The sequence below is a fragment of the Pinus tabuliformis genome, chromosome 4_1 (assembly GCF_031772625.1).
Source record: "Pinus tabuliformis cultivar Carrire ecotype Pingquan chromosome 4_1, CPIR1, whole genome shotgun sequence".
Taxonomy (NCBI): domain Eukaryota; kingdom Viridiplantae; phylum Streptophyta; class Pinopsida; order Pinales; family Pinaceae; genus Pinus; species Pinus tabuliformis.
In genome coordinates this window covers 623,094,727-623,110,905 of record NC_142303.1, presented here as the reverse complement: position 1 = coordinate 623,110,905, position 16,179 = coordinate 623,094,727, and the positions used below count along the sequence as shown (strand labels likewise).

The following is a 16,179-nucleotide window of genomic DNA, read 5'->3' as shown; positions in this document are numbered from 1 at the left end:
TATATATATATATATATATAATATTTGAAATTAAATATTAAATATTATTTTAAATTAAAAATAAAATACATATATATGCAAATTGTTTTTAATAAGACTTTTTAGAAGCTCTTTCCGGTCTAATTTCTCTAAAATCCCGTAGGAATTTATTGAAACCGCAAGCTTAAGCCCTGCATAGTATAAGTGCCCTAGGGGTTTTTGAGGGTGATGAATACAATAAAAAAAACAATTTTAATTAACACAAATCAAGATTTCACCTCAAACTTTTTCACTAGATTCCACTAGAAAATCCAAAAAGTCACACCAAAAACAACTCCATTTAATTATATTTAAAATTTCAATTAAATAAATACTATATATTTTTTAATTTTATTATATATTATTATGATATAATTATATAATATTTAATATTATATATATATATATATATATATATATATATATATACACACATTTCATTGAATATATATTTATACTTTGTATTAAATATATATTTTATAAATTTGTTAAAATTACATTAATGTATTTTATAATTGTAAAATATGTGATATAACCAATCTAGATTTTATTTTAACATTTCAATGCCATATTTTTATTATTATTTTATTTTAATAAGTTTATTTTTATTTTGTTATTTTTATTTTTATTTTTTATTTTATTTTGACTCTTTAAAATGTTTATTATTTATTTTATTTATTTAGACATTATGTTACAACATCTCTACCATTTTAGATTGAATATATGTATAAGCAATCATCTAGATTTCCTCTTAACACTAGATCTACCAAACTCTAAGATAGATCAAATCCCTTGAGATGGAAATCTTTTTTAGAGTGAAAAGAGATTTGATACCAAGCTCTAAGATGGATCAAATTCCTTGAGATGAAGAACTCTTTTAGAGTAAAAATATATTTGATCTCTGTCGATGCTTTCTAGTTCAACTTAAAGTGGATTTAGGATGATTTAATTTATTTTTTATTTTTTAAATTGAATGTTTTTTACGAGTTAAAATGTATACATTACAAAATATTAATATTTTCATTTTATTTATTTATTTGTTTATTTAGACATTAAGTTATTTGTTTATTTAGACATTAGGTTACAACATTTGTACCATACTAGGGTGGTGTGTAGTTCTAGAGTTAAATTGGATCTAGGTTGGTTTAATTTCACCTTTTAAATATTCTATATTCCGCATGAGTTGGTTATAAATACTTTATTATTGTTCTATTTTTATTTTGTTATACTTACTTTCATTTTTTATTTTATTTTGACTATGTTAAAATGTTTATGTTAAAGCTTGAGTGAACCTAATGGTTAAGATCATGTGTTTCATCATAATAGGTCACAAGTTCAAAACCATAGGGGGTAGAGTATGTATATCGTGCTGCGGAGGTCCCTTGTCCCTTATCTTACACCAGTTTGGTGTATCGCTTCGCAGTTCCCCCAAATAAAAGAGTCTCATACACCCCAACCAATCAAGGAGTCTCATACACCCCAACCTAGATCCAACATCAGAACTACCGGGTGTTGAGATGGAACAAATCTCCTAAGATAGATTTATTTTTATTTTATTAATTTTATTTTATTTTTTTATTTTATTTGGATTCACATAAAATGTTTACATAAAATTATATTAATCTCTTCATTTATATGTTTATTTTATATATCTATATATATATATATATATATATATATATATATATATATATATATATATATATATATTATTTTCTTAATTACATTTTTTATATTTTATATTTTAATAAAACACATAATAATAAATATTCACATTTATTTTATTTTATTATAATTAAATGTGAATAATGAATATAATAATAATACATACTTTTTAAATATAATAATAATTAACAATTACAATATATTTATATGTTTTTAAAATAATAATAATATTATTTAACTATTGTTTAAAAACCATTTTAATATATTGAAGTTAAAGTTACATTTTAAATAAACTAAAATTCATTATATAGAAAGCTCCTCTTGGTTTGGAGATGTAAAATCTCTACTAACACGGTCAACCACGTGAAGGTGAGAGCTTATATGACCCCAAAAACGGTCCATCATTGGCATGGGACTAACAACTGACTCGCACCCACACAATCCATTGCCAATGAGGCACAATCACACACATGCAGACATGCACACAACAAACATAGGGTGCACACAAACATACATATACCCACAAACATTACACATTGACTCACAAGGTGACATGTTCACACACATCACACTATGAACTTTAGAATTAACATTATTTTCTGCATGTGATTAAGATTGAGCATAAAAATTATGATGTTGAAAATTACATTTATTTTATAAGTTAATTAGTATGATATTAAAATTAATAAGTATTTATTCTCATTATTATATTTAAATAAATAATTATCATTAACAAAATTTTAGAGTAATTTATTTATTGTATTAATTTTATTATTAAATAATTAATTAATATGTGTTATTATAAATTGATGCTATTATAAATATTATGTTATTTTTTTTAAAGAGATTTGAACCTTGAGTGTCATGATTTACATAATCCTTTATAACATGACAATCATTAATCAAATTGTACCCTGTGGGATAATATTATGTATTTTTTAATGTTATTGTATATGTATATTATTTTTCATTTTAAAATGATAAATTAATATTATTAAAATTTAAAATTTTAATGGAAAATAAATAAAAAATAAAAAACAAAATAATTAAAAAAGGTAAAAAATAAAATAAAAAATTAAAGTAAAAAAAAATATTAATATGTAAAATAATAATAACATTAATAATAATAATAATAATAGAAGAAGCATTTTTATAAATATTAAAGTTAACATTTATATTAATATATTAAAGTTAACATGATGATATAAGGAGCGCGTGGGATTCTTGGTCGCTCTGCCATTCGGGAACCAAATTACAAAACCTGCCACCCGTGGCTACTTGGTATATTTGGCTTGCCCGGAATCGGGCTATATTTGAGGATCGATTAATATCATGGAGCAGGGTAGAAGCCTCCATTATTGCAACATATCATGAGCTCCCAGACCCTCCTCCCTCGCGACTGAGAACCATTCAACCAATGCCCACCTTTGATAGAACCATCCCGTGGGCTTTTTTCGACGGAGCAGCAAATCTGGATGGGTGTGGTGGGGGTTTTGTACTGCACCTAAATGACCACCATCAATACCTTGCCAAAATGGGCTTTGGCAATGGATCAAATAATTTCGCGGAACTCTCTGCTGTCCACGGTCTTCTACATTTTGCATTATCACATCAGCATACCAGCATCAATATATTTGGGGACTCTTTGGTGGTTATTAACTGGATCAACAATATCACACAATGTCATACACACACACTCAATAACTTGTTACATGATACACTCATCCTCAAAGCAGCATTTAACCATTGCTCATGTTTGCATATTTACAGAGAGCATAACAGCGAGGCTGACAAATTATCCAAAGAGGCCACGACTCTTCCCCGAGGCGAGTGGATAATAGTGGAGCAGAATGGTGCAGAGGAGTATCAGTTTTATCACAGGCCATTCATAGAACAAAGAGAACAAAGGGACAACAGTCCCATCAGCTGATAGGCAATGGCGATTTTGTTTATATTTGATAATAGAAATACAGAGAACATGGATAATATGTATATAAACAGAATCCTCTTTTGGATATTATGCACAGACAGATGAATGTAAACAGAACAGTTTGGTCGATACCTACAGAACAACACTATGAAAAGTTGATTTTTGTATGAACATGCAAGTAATGCCTCGGCATCTGCTATATGTAATTTTCAAACATTAATGAAAGTTACTGATTTTTCCAGTGGAAAAAATATTAAAGTTAACATTCTAAGTAATATATTTATATATAGAAATTACATTTATATATTCAAACAAATTATATTTACAAGTAAATAATACATATAAAAATATAACAAAAAAAAATTCATACACACATAAAGAATATATTTATACTTATACAAAGAATACAATTAAACAACACACATACAATTGTAGCAAAGAATAGATTCATACACACAAGTAATATTTTCATACACATACAAAGAATACAATTAAACAAGACACATACAAATTTAGCAAAGAAAAGATTCATATACACACAAGTAATACTTTCATACACATACAAAGAATACAATTAAACAATACACATACAAATTTAGCAAAGAAAAGATTCATATACAAATGTAGCAAAGGGTAGGTTCATGCATACAAAAAGAATATATTCATACACATACAAACAATTAAACAAGACACATACAAATGTAGCAAAGAATGGATTCATACACACATAAAGGACACATTCATACACATACAAAGAATACAAGTAAACAAAACACATACAAATGTAGGAAATAATAGTTTCATACACAAATAATACTTTCATACACATACAAAGAATACAATTAAACAATACACATACAAATTTAGAAAAGAAAAGAGGCATACACACATAAATAATATATTTATACACATACAAAGAATACAAGTAAACAAGACACATACAAATGTAGCAAAGAATAGATTCATACACACATAAATGATAGATTCATAGACATACAAAGAATACAAGTAAACAAAACAAATACAAATATAGCAAAGAGTATATTCATACACACATAAAGGACACATTGATATGCATACAAAGAATACAAGTGAACAAAACACATACAAATGTAGCAAATGGTAGATTCTTACATACATAAAGAATATATTCATACACATACAAAGAATACAATTAAACAACACACATACAAATGTAGCAAAGAGTAGATTCATACACACATAAAGGATAGATTCATACACATACAAAGAATACAAGTAAACAAGACACATACAAATATAGCAAATAGTAGATTCATACACACATACATACAAAGAATACTAGTGAACAAAACACATACAATTGTAGCAAAGTGTAGATTCATACATACATAAAGAATATATTCATACACATACAAAGAATACAATTAAAAAAGACACATACAAATGTAGCAAATAATGGATTCATACACACTTAAAAAAACATTCATACCCATACAAAAAATACAAGTAAACAAAACACATGCAAATGTAGCAAAGAGTAGATTCATACATACATAAAGAATATATTTATACATATACAAAGAATACAATTAAATAAGACACATACAAATGTAACAAAAAATAGTTTCATACACATATAAATAATACAAATAAATAATATACATACAAGTACATATGAATAATGCAAACACTATCAATAATAAATTCATATACCTATCATATTCATTGATTCATACCAAAATAAAAACCTCAACAAATAAGTTCTAACTATCAAAATCATACATTTATATACATACAAAACAAAGAAAAGTGATACATTCATACACTATAACCCAAATACACACATATATAAGCAAGCATTCAAAAATATATCTATAGTATACATAACTAATAAAACCAATATACAAACATTTAGATATAATAAATTTATACAATTAAATGATAGAAATATTTAAATAATTATAAACACTCTAAATAATATATTCATTAGTATTTAATTTAAATTATATATATGTAAATATTAAATATTATATATGTGTGTGAGTGAAAGGAAAGAAAAAATATAATATAAAATTCCTAATAATATAAGTATAATAAAAAAACTAGTACAAATAAAAGAAAATCAAAAAAACAAAATCAAGATAAAAGCTTAGAAAAACCAAAACCCCAAAAAAATTATAAATTAAAAAATATATATAAATATAGGTTACAATTGCTATATAATTTATGTGAATGAGAGTGATTTTTCCATTTGTGTGTATATGGGGAATATGTTTAAAACATTGAAAAAATGCTAAATAATTTATGTGAATAACCATGATTTTGTCATTTGTATGTATGCTGGGAACATATTTATAAATTATTATTATAATAAAAAAAGAAAAATATTTTCCTTGAGCATATTTGAGTTACCATAAACTAAATATCATGAAAACCATGAGCACAAGGAACACAACTCAAAGGAGGGTTACAATTTAACCTTCCTAAGAGCCTTTTGGAGGGGTTGAATTCCCCTCCACACCAAAAAAATCCTTCTCCTTTTATTAATGATAGTTTTTGTTCATGAACATTCTTTGATGGGCCCATCTAAACAAAAGAAATATAAAATATAAATTGTTCTAATTCCAACATTATAAAACATAAAAGTAGATAATGTCTTTAGCCATCAACTTGATATTGATAAATTTTCTGCAACATACAACATTGAAATGATATTGTTAGTATACAAACCCTTCATAACTACTTGTAACATAATTAAATGCACAATTCATAAAGAAAACCCATATATATATATATATATATATATATATATGTAAATGTAATGCATGACAAACATTAAGAAAAAAAACATTAATACAATATTATTATGCAAAACCATAAAAGTATGATATAATTTAACAATTTAATATAATAACAAGTTATTAAATTTAAGGAAGAAGGAATATGACTTGCTTAAGGCTTGTTCAACCATTTGAAAGTGGTTTGAGCAAAAAATCTTTGAAATAATAATCAAATAGTTTTATTAGTGCAAATCTAAGAGGCAAGAGTGCCATGCTCAAGATGAAGGAGCATCTACAAATTAAAGGGAGCGTAGAGATGCAAGTTTAGTTTAGTGTAGAGTGTGAAGTGCGAATGAGTGAGAAGAGGTGCATTACAATGAATATCTACATAACAAGAAGTTAGTGATTTCAAATGAAGTGCAAGAGTGGTGTGTACTGTGGGAGGTGTTTGTAATGATGGGTGGAGTGGTGACCAAAGCAAGGATAATTTGAAGTGTGAATCTGTGAACAAAACAAATACAATGAAATAGGAGCCAGAATAGTAAACTTTTCTACTATTTCATATAAATAATAACTAAATTCATAATTTTAAATATAATAAAATTTTCTATTAAAAAACTACTATAATTTATGTTAAAAAAAGTACTATAATTTAAGATAAAAAATCAAAGAAATGTTCAAAAAAATCTTTGAGAGGAATGAACCAAACTCAATAGCCTAACTCATTTACTTTAATTAAATGATGAACTTAACTACTTAATAAAGGGAACTAAAATGAACTACCAAAAAGAATTCAAATAATTCCTTATCAATGAGATGCCAGTTCCTGTCCCTAGAAAGAAAACAAGTTTGATGGAATCACATGGATCGGAATACTTTCCCATCCAGCCGTAATGATCAAGATCAACTAGACTTAGGATCGGCTAGGCGTCGAGGCAAGCACATGCCACTTCCTAAACCAGGCATACGGATTGTCTAGTTTTTAAGAGGTTAATCTATACAATTCACTTGAAACACTTAGCCTGCGTCGAGGCAAGCACATCGGAAAGCCATTTCCCAAACCAGGCATACAGAGAAAGCCATTTCCTAAACCAGGCATACAGATTGTCTAGTTTTTAAGAGGTTAATCTATACAATTCACTTGAAACACTTAGCCTGAGCCTGTTAGGCTTTTGTTGGTTTCAATAGCATGGGCAAGATGATAATGGCATCAACAATAATGACTAATGAATTTACGTTAAAATAAATATTAAAATTTGAAAAGGGATCAGATGACAACAATTAGAATCGAATCCAGGCCAGAGGGAAACTATTTTGTAAAGAGAACAGAACTATCTCGATTTTCTCTAAATCTATGAATTTATTCTTATTGAAACAGATCACCGAAAACCCTAAATGACTTCGCGGAGGGACAAGATTAGAATGGAATTATGGATTTCTCTCAGCGTTGGACTGATTTTCCTTCGTGGGTATGGACGCCTCTTTCAAAAGCAGCCCTTCATTATTGGTATTTATTAGGTTTTCAAAATTTCAAATTATTGATGTATATCTAGGATGGTTGGGAGGGTTTAATTATAATTTCTTCACCAGTGTTCTATTAGCATGACATGATTATGTTGAATAACTTTGAAAAATAGTTTTATATATGCATAAGCCTTAGTTTAATGAATACTGAAAAAAAAATGTTCAAATTACTAAGCAAATCATATGAAAAATAAAAAATATATAAAGATGTTGATCTTTAATGACTATTTAAGAAACAAATGAAAATATATATCAAATATTTTTTAATTATAAAATTATTTTATTTTAAATTATATATATATATATATAGTATTAAAAAAATGCAATCATAACTTAAGGAAAAAAAAAAAGGTAAATTTAAATTATTTCAAGTAATTGGAAAAAGGGAATAGAATCCTTTTGGGATTCAATTTTCTGAAATGATAAGATGCCTGGAAAATAAGATATATGGAAAAATAAAATAAAAGTGGAAATATCAACTACTAACTTCAACATCAACCAAATTCTGCATTGAAATTTACAAAGAATCTACTAAAGACTTCCTCCCCATGATAAGAAATCTAAGCTGACAAAAGACCAACTAAAGTAATCTCATGGTGCTTTCTTAACAAATCAAAATATTCATGGTGCCCCTAGAATTGAATCTTCATTAGCTTGTGTAGCTAGGGCAACCTAGATAATAAGTGTTTAGAGTAGCTAATACCTTTTTTAATTTTAATATAATTTACATTAAAGTAAAGTAAAATCAATAATATATTTGTATGGTAGGGATGACATATAATTAACTAAAAATATTTATAATAAATTATATATACTTCCTTAATTAAGAATATTTATAATAGATTATATATGAATCACTAATGAAACAAAAAAAATTATTAACTAATATTTTAGGATGAAATTAGATTACCCTTTTAAAATTAGGCATTATAATCCAGTAATATAAATTAGCAATATTTAATGTAGATTAAATATTCATAATATTTAATTAAACAATATTTTACTAGCTAATTAAATTTGAAAATTATTGAAAAATAGTTGTCCATGCTATATGAGTATGAATAATGAATATATATTATATCTGTATAGACTGGTGTTTCAATAAATCTATAAGTATATCAATTTTTATTATTTATTAGTTAGAAAGTTTTAAATATTTTTTAAATCAATGTATTTTTCATAAATAACCTTTGTCTTACTAATATCTATATCTATAGCCTTTCACTATGCTTTAGTGAAGCACTGGTGATGTGAGATTTCAAGTGAATAGCACACTGTAGAACCATGAGTAGTAAACTACTTGTACATTGTTGTAATATCTCAGTAAAAATGGCATGGAAACCCACTTAAATGACAGTGGGAAAGTTAAATGTGCAAAAGGAAATGTAAATTCAGGGAAACAGATGGGTAGGGTTGGAGATGTGCAGAGGGGGCTTTCTATGTTGTTTTAGAAAGCCCATCACCTTTTTCTAATCAATTTTATGTTGTTAGACCTTTCATTTTTAATGATATGTTGTTTTATACTATGGTAATATAGGGAATCTAGGGTATAGACATAGAAATAAGAAAACTTTCCATTGCATAGTATAGGAATCTATAATATAGACATAGAAATAAGAAAACTCTCCATTGCAAAATATTATTGGATCTGCAATATTATAAATTTGCAAATAAAAAATATTTTTATTTTTATTATATAAATTCCATATATTTAATGAACTGCCCTACCTGAAATCAACTGAAAACATACCAGATCTCAACCCAACAAACATAAGAAACATGGCAAACAAGATACAAAAGACACAAGCAAGCGAATTTGTGAAAAAAGGGAAAAAAGATAAAAATAAAAAGGGTATTTGGAGAGGAGAGTAATATGAAAGCTGGGAAAATAGATGAAAAGGAACAAGTTCATTTGGCTTGTTCCTCCATATCAAGCCAAATTTTACCCAAAATATGATAAATTATAAAGGGAAAAAAGATAAAAATAAAAAGGCTATTTGGAGAGGAGAATAACATGAAAGCTGGGAAAATAGATGAAAAAGGAACAAGTTCAGTTGGCTTGTTCCTCCATATCAAGCCAAATTTTGCCCAAAATATACTTATTAATTTACATGAATAGGATGGCTTTGAATGGGAAGGGGTAATTTACATAAATAGGATGGCTTTGAATGGGAAGGGGTAATACATCAGATAAGATTGTGTGAGCATTAATTAGCAATAATAAAGGAAAGGATAAACAGAATTTGGTGACATTAATCTTACAGGGATTTACCAGGATTTGCAGCGCATGTTGCTTGTTTTAATTCTTGGAACCATCTGATTTGTACATCTAACGATAATTCTTTTTGACTAATTATTAATCTTTCAGTCCAACAACTTTGAACGAAGGCCCAACAACATAGAATTGACTAGAATTGGCTTTTGATTAATTATTAATCTTTCAGTCCAACAACTTTGAACGAAGGCCCAACAACATAGAATTGACTAGAATTGGCTTTCGAATTGCAGAATCAATAGAAAGGGTTGGGTCTAGATCTGTCTCTGTAGAGTCTTGCCCTGTAAGGTCGGCAAAGGGTAATCACTCACTGAACCACCTTCCTGCTTAATCTACCCCGCATAATATACTGCTTAAGAAGATTCTTGAACTCATGTGAGTGGTGATGGTTAAATTAAATAGATAGACTAATTTTGATCTTTTAAATAAGTGAAAGTCATGATTGGATCTAACCTCTGCTCTAGGGCAGATGAAAGAAACAATCAGGCGAAAGTCATGATTGGATCTAACTCCTGCTCCAAGGCAGAGGATGAAAAAAACAATCAGGCTTTCGCCTGATTGGATCTAACCTCTGCTCCAGGGCAGATGAAATAAACAATCAGGCCACATGCTTACCGTCCTTGGTCGAAGTGGATAAAGAATCCCCCGGTCTACTGGCACACTTGTACCAAAATTCCCCTATAAACTTAAGTTTTTTCGTTATAATAGTAGCAGAAACTTATATCAGCTTTTTCTTTTCATTCATAATACAATACTGGAAACCTCCGTAGGGATAAAGATTCGTGGAAAGACCACTAAGGCCAAAGAATATTATTATACCATTACTCCTCTGTTTGGCAGGTCCAAAGTTGCCCAGATATAACGCCACAGGCTGCTATCCGAGGAATGAAACTAAAATCCCGGCGCCGACCAGGGCTAGATCGGTTAACAAACACTCAGTGTAGTGTAGATATAACAATAGACATATAACGAATCAGATATACAGCGGACACAGGTTTCAGGGAAAAAATTCAAAAAAACACAAGTGGTCAATCTTAAAAAGCATGTTATACATCATTAAGTGCATCCAATACCGTAAAACCCAACACAAAATATAGATGGAGATTTGAATTAAAAAATGTTTGGAATTCAAATTACCGGTTCTGGTCTGGTTCAAGTTCTTCAGCATTCAACGATTTACTGAAAGAAAGGACCTCTATATAGGCTCTACATATAATATAGGTGGTGCTCACCTAGAAGCTCTGGAATACGTAACTCTCAGACTGGAATTATTCGATCAATCTGGAGAATCCCGCTCTCTAAAGACTGAGAAAATCATAAGCATCAGGACGGAGCATATTACTCTTTGGGGGTTTATAGATTACTCAAAGTTGCATAATCTGGATCTCAATAAACAGGGGCTAGGGATATGTGTAAATATATGAAGGACCAACTGTAACGGTATGGAGAGGACCTTATGCTAATGCTATGTTCCTATGGATGCTATGGATCCTGTCACTGGGTACCTGGTAGCATATCTCTCTGTTCAATTTTGAATTTAGATTAAAATCATTTAAATGGTTTAAACCATAAAAAATAAATAGGTGAAATCATGTATACATGTTATATGTTTTCCTCTTTCTAAAATAAATGGCTAAATCTTTACAAATCTTTACCCTAATAAATGATTAAATCTCTACAAATCTTTACCTTAGTTGCCTATAAGAAAAACAGGGACATCAACAACTAACCTCGCTCCCAAGAAATCTTTCTTTTACAGTTGAAAGTCCTCATCCACTCTTGCAAAGATGCTGGAAGCACTGCTCTACCTCCTGTATATAAAATCTCAGCTCATCAAAAAAACGAACAGAAAAAAGAGCCATGAATAAATTTAAAAACAATTGAAAAAAATATAGACATGAATACCAACTCACTTGAAATCAAATTGGCCTTCAACCACCGGTACATATTCTCCTCAGCCATTACTTTCTCTCTCAATTAACACAGATCCACACACATAACACAAACATTTGTGCGCACATAACACAGACCAACGCACATTGCAAACATACAACGACACTACACAACACATTAATGCATACAACACCACAGGGAGCGCTCCATAAGACAAACAGGTTTCAATCATAGTGCTTGAGAGAGAAAGAAGGAGCTAATGTCCATCGCCTACGGCCTTTCAGTGCTTAACCTGTTGAATGAACATAGAAACCGAATTTGTGAGGTTACTCAAAATTCCTTGTGGAATGAATTAAAGCGACAAACAAATTAAGGAAACATGAAATTACCGTGTCCATGAGTAATCAACTCGATATCCTGCTTCCTTTCCCTCTGGTTTTGGGAATGTGGGAACTACTCCTGTGCAGAACTTCCTCTCAATCGCCTATATAATCAAGCACGACTATATAATCACTCAATGGATTCTTGAAACGGCAAGTCTGAGTGTTAGAATTTTATGGACCGTTAGCTAGCTTTTTACTAGAGAATCTTTAAACCATCTTTTAATTACCATTTCTCCTTAAACCGGTCTGTTAATTACCATTTAAAAATTGAGCTTTCATATACTTTAGTTTGTTTTTAAATGATATGTCTGAAAACCGCCCTTTCATGTGTTTTCAATTTTGGTTTTTTTAGTGTTCTTTAATGAAAAAACATTATTTCGAGTTTTTCAATATATGAAATTAACTATTTTAACTTAAATATTATCTTCAAAAAATTTGAGGATATAATATCTAACCTTAATATCACACATAAAATCAAATATTAACCTTAAAAAAGTAAATTATAAAATATCAAAGTCCAGTATTAGGCTTTTATGGACCGTTACCTAGCTTTTTACTACCGAATCATGTTAATACCATCTTTTAATTACCATTCTTCTTTAAACAGATCTTTTAATTACCATTTAAATGTTGAGTTTTCATATGCTTTCAAGTTTGTTTTAAAATAATATTTTTGAAAACTGGTCTTTCATGCGTTTTCAATTTTGTTTTTTTATTGTTTTTAAATAAAAAAAACAGTGGTTCATGTTGGTCTAGAAATTTTAACTTAAATATTATTTTTTTATTGTTTTTAAATAAAAAAAACAGTGGTTCATGTTGGTCTAGAAATTTTAACTTAAATATTATTTTAAAAAGATGGCTATATGCTCCAATGTAATATCTAATTTTAATATCATATATAAAATTAAATTAATTTTAAGAAAATAAATTTTATTAAAATTATAAAACATCGAAATTATTTTAAAAATTGTATAATTTCAAAATAGTGATTGGGTAATTTATAAGAGAGTAATTTCATTCTTTATATATATTTTAGTGTTTAAGATTTTAGATGTTATACCAAAATTAAATATGGTTTTAATTTAAATTGTATTTATTAGAAATCTACTCAAAATAAAATTATGTACTTTATAATAACATCTTGTGTGAATATTACATATAGAATTAAATATTAATTTCAAGAGGAGTAAATTTTACTAAAATTACAAAACATTCAAATTATTAAAAAAAATTAGTGTAATTTTCATTTGGATTAACTTAGCATTAATTTTTTGGAAATTGAATGGTAAATGGTTTTAATAAAGTATATGTAACTTATTTTGATATGATCATTTATATATGTAGATCTTTACTTTTAATGCATGTTAGTTTGGATGATTGAAAAAATTATTTTTATTCTTCTCTTTCCAACTTCAATTTTACTTATTGCATATTTTATTTTTGTGAGTGATTGATGCTAATAATGTACGTACAATCACCGAACTGTCCCAAGGAATCCCCACCCTGAAAAAGGAATCCCCACCCTGAAAAAGGAACTGAAGAATATTCAGATCACCCTACTCATGCATGATAGGAAAATGGATGAGATTCAGCAGATGCTGCAAACGGGAGGAATGGGAGTCAAGAGAGAGGAATGGGAGTCAAGAGAGAGAAGGAGTCAGAGCCTGGCTCAATGAACCAGTAGAAGAAGGAGCGGCTGCAAGGAGGTTTTTATATAAATCTCCATTTTGATTTTTGTAATGTTAAATGTTACTGATTCTGAGAAAAAACAGTTTGACTAGAGGAAGAATAGAGGTGTATTTAGCTTGGATAGATAGACTTATAATATACTTTTTTTGGCTGGCTTTTAAAAACTTATGGTCAAGAAACCCGGTTTCCCTTAAGGGCCGGTTGAGACCTGCATATATATGTACTGTCTTTAATTTTTGGTAATGGAAAATCAGAGTAACGCCTCAGCTTACAAAAAAAAATAATGTACGTACAATCACATTTTTCTATGAATGCTTTGAAATATGACAAAACATTTCTTAACATTTAGTTATTATCATACCAAAACACATTACAATAAAAAAGATCTTAAATGATATGATAAATCTTTTAAATTTTTACTATAAACATTCCAATAAAGAAAGAAAATCTCATAAATATTTATTTAGAAGAAGAAGTATAAAAATCATATTAAGATGTTAAAGTATTAATTATTGTGTTTGTTTATTTTAGTATCTCTTTTCTTACTTGCTCAATTTCATATTAGTATTGAAAATCCTTATTCAATGAACATTCATAAAATAATCATCCTTTTATTATTATAATAGTTAATTATTTTAAAATAATTAAATTAATTTATAAATAATTTTAAAACTCAACAAGTGGATTTAATTTGTTATAAATATATTGTATACTATATTTATTAGTGATTTATGTTTACCCTACTTTATTTTATAAAATCAAAAGTAAAATTATATTAAGTTTTACTAATATTTTTCTTCATCTTCATCGTTATAATATTTCCCATAATAAAGGTGGGTGGTGGAGATATTGGGGAAAAATATGGAATTTGTTTCCTAATTATCTCCGCCTAATCCCATTCCCACCCTCTTGAGTTTTCCCTAAAATCTCACTTCCATCTTTGCTTTCATAATAAAGGTGGAGATGGGGAAAATACTCACAAAAATAATGCTTCTCTTATCAATATAATAGTTAATTCATTCTAAAACAATTAAACTTATATATAAATAGTTTTATAACCCAATCAATTAATTCAATTTATTATAATTTTCTATGATGGTATATTCACTAGTGAACTTTTTTTTTTTAACAGAAATGATTGAGTTTTATTTATAAGAAGAGGTTGGGCATGACCAAACAACCACTATTACAATTAATTGAGAGATTTCTCACCTTTTAGAATCCTCATATTCTGGCTTTTGTATAAGAGATTAGTTGTTGCTTTTGATTCTTTTGGAATGGCTCAGTGTTCCATGCTTTGCTCTTGGTTTCTGAATATCTTGTCATACATTTATGCTTTTCTTTGATGATTTGAAACTTGCCTCACTTAAAATAATTCCCGCATATATATTAATCCCAAACCATTTAATACAAACCCGCATATATTAAACTATGTTAATATATGTCTTGACCCCACCTCCATTATATCAAACTACTCTTCTGTACCTGACCCCATGTCAAGGTTAACACCCCTCCATATTCATCGCGCAATAACTATCATATCTTCCCTTGCCCAGATCCGACGCTTTTCGCGTCCCTCGCTGTCTGACCTTAACACTTCAGAAGTGTGCAAGATGGGTGGTTTTGTCCTCCCACGTGTCAGTCCCTTAGGTACATCATGTCCGATTGGGAAATACTGCCCATCAGCCAGAAGCGGTGCGATAAAAACTACTTACCACTCCCCGCGTCATTAACACCCTACCATATTCATCGTGCAATAACCGTCATACCTTCCCTCGACCAGATCCAATGCTTATCGTGTCCCTCGCTGTTTGACACTTAATACCTTAGAAGCACGTGAGATGGGTGGTTTTGTCCTGCAACGTGACAATCGTTGAGGTACATCGTGTCGGTTTGAGAAATACTGCCTAGTAGCCAAAAGTGGTGCGATAAAAACCACTTACCACTCCCTCTGTCATATAAAATCTTCCTCCATTTTGAATTCAATTATGCGCCCTATTAAAACACCAAACCACTCATGGCCCATGCGATAAACCATTT

The 16,179-nt window shown here is 28.8% G+C and overlaps 1 protein-coding gene across 1 annotated transcript; it reads left to right on the top strand.

Moving 5' to 3' along the window:
- The first annotated feature begins 3,100 nt into the window (after positions 1-3,100).
- Positions 3,101-3,613, top strand: LOC149177562 (uncharacterized). The gene has a single exon (XM_089421791.1). The coding sequence runs from the start codon at positions 3,101-3,103 to the stop codon at positions 3,611-3,613; it is 513 nt and encodes a 170-aa protein (XP_089277917.1).
- Positions 3,614-16,179: the final 12,566 nt, after the last annotated feature.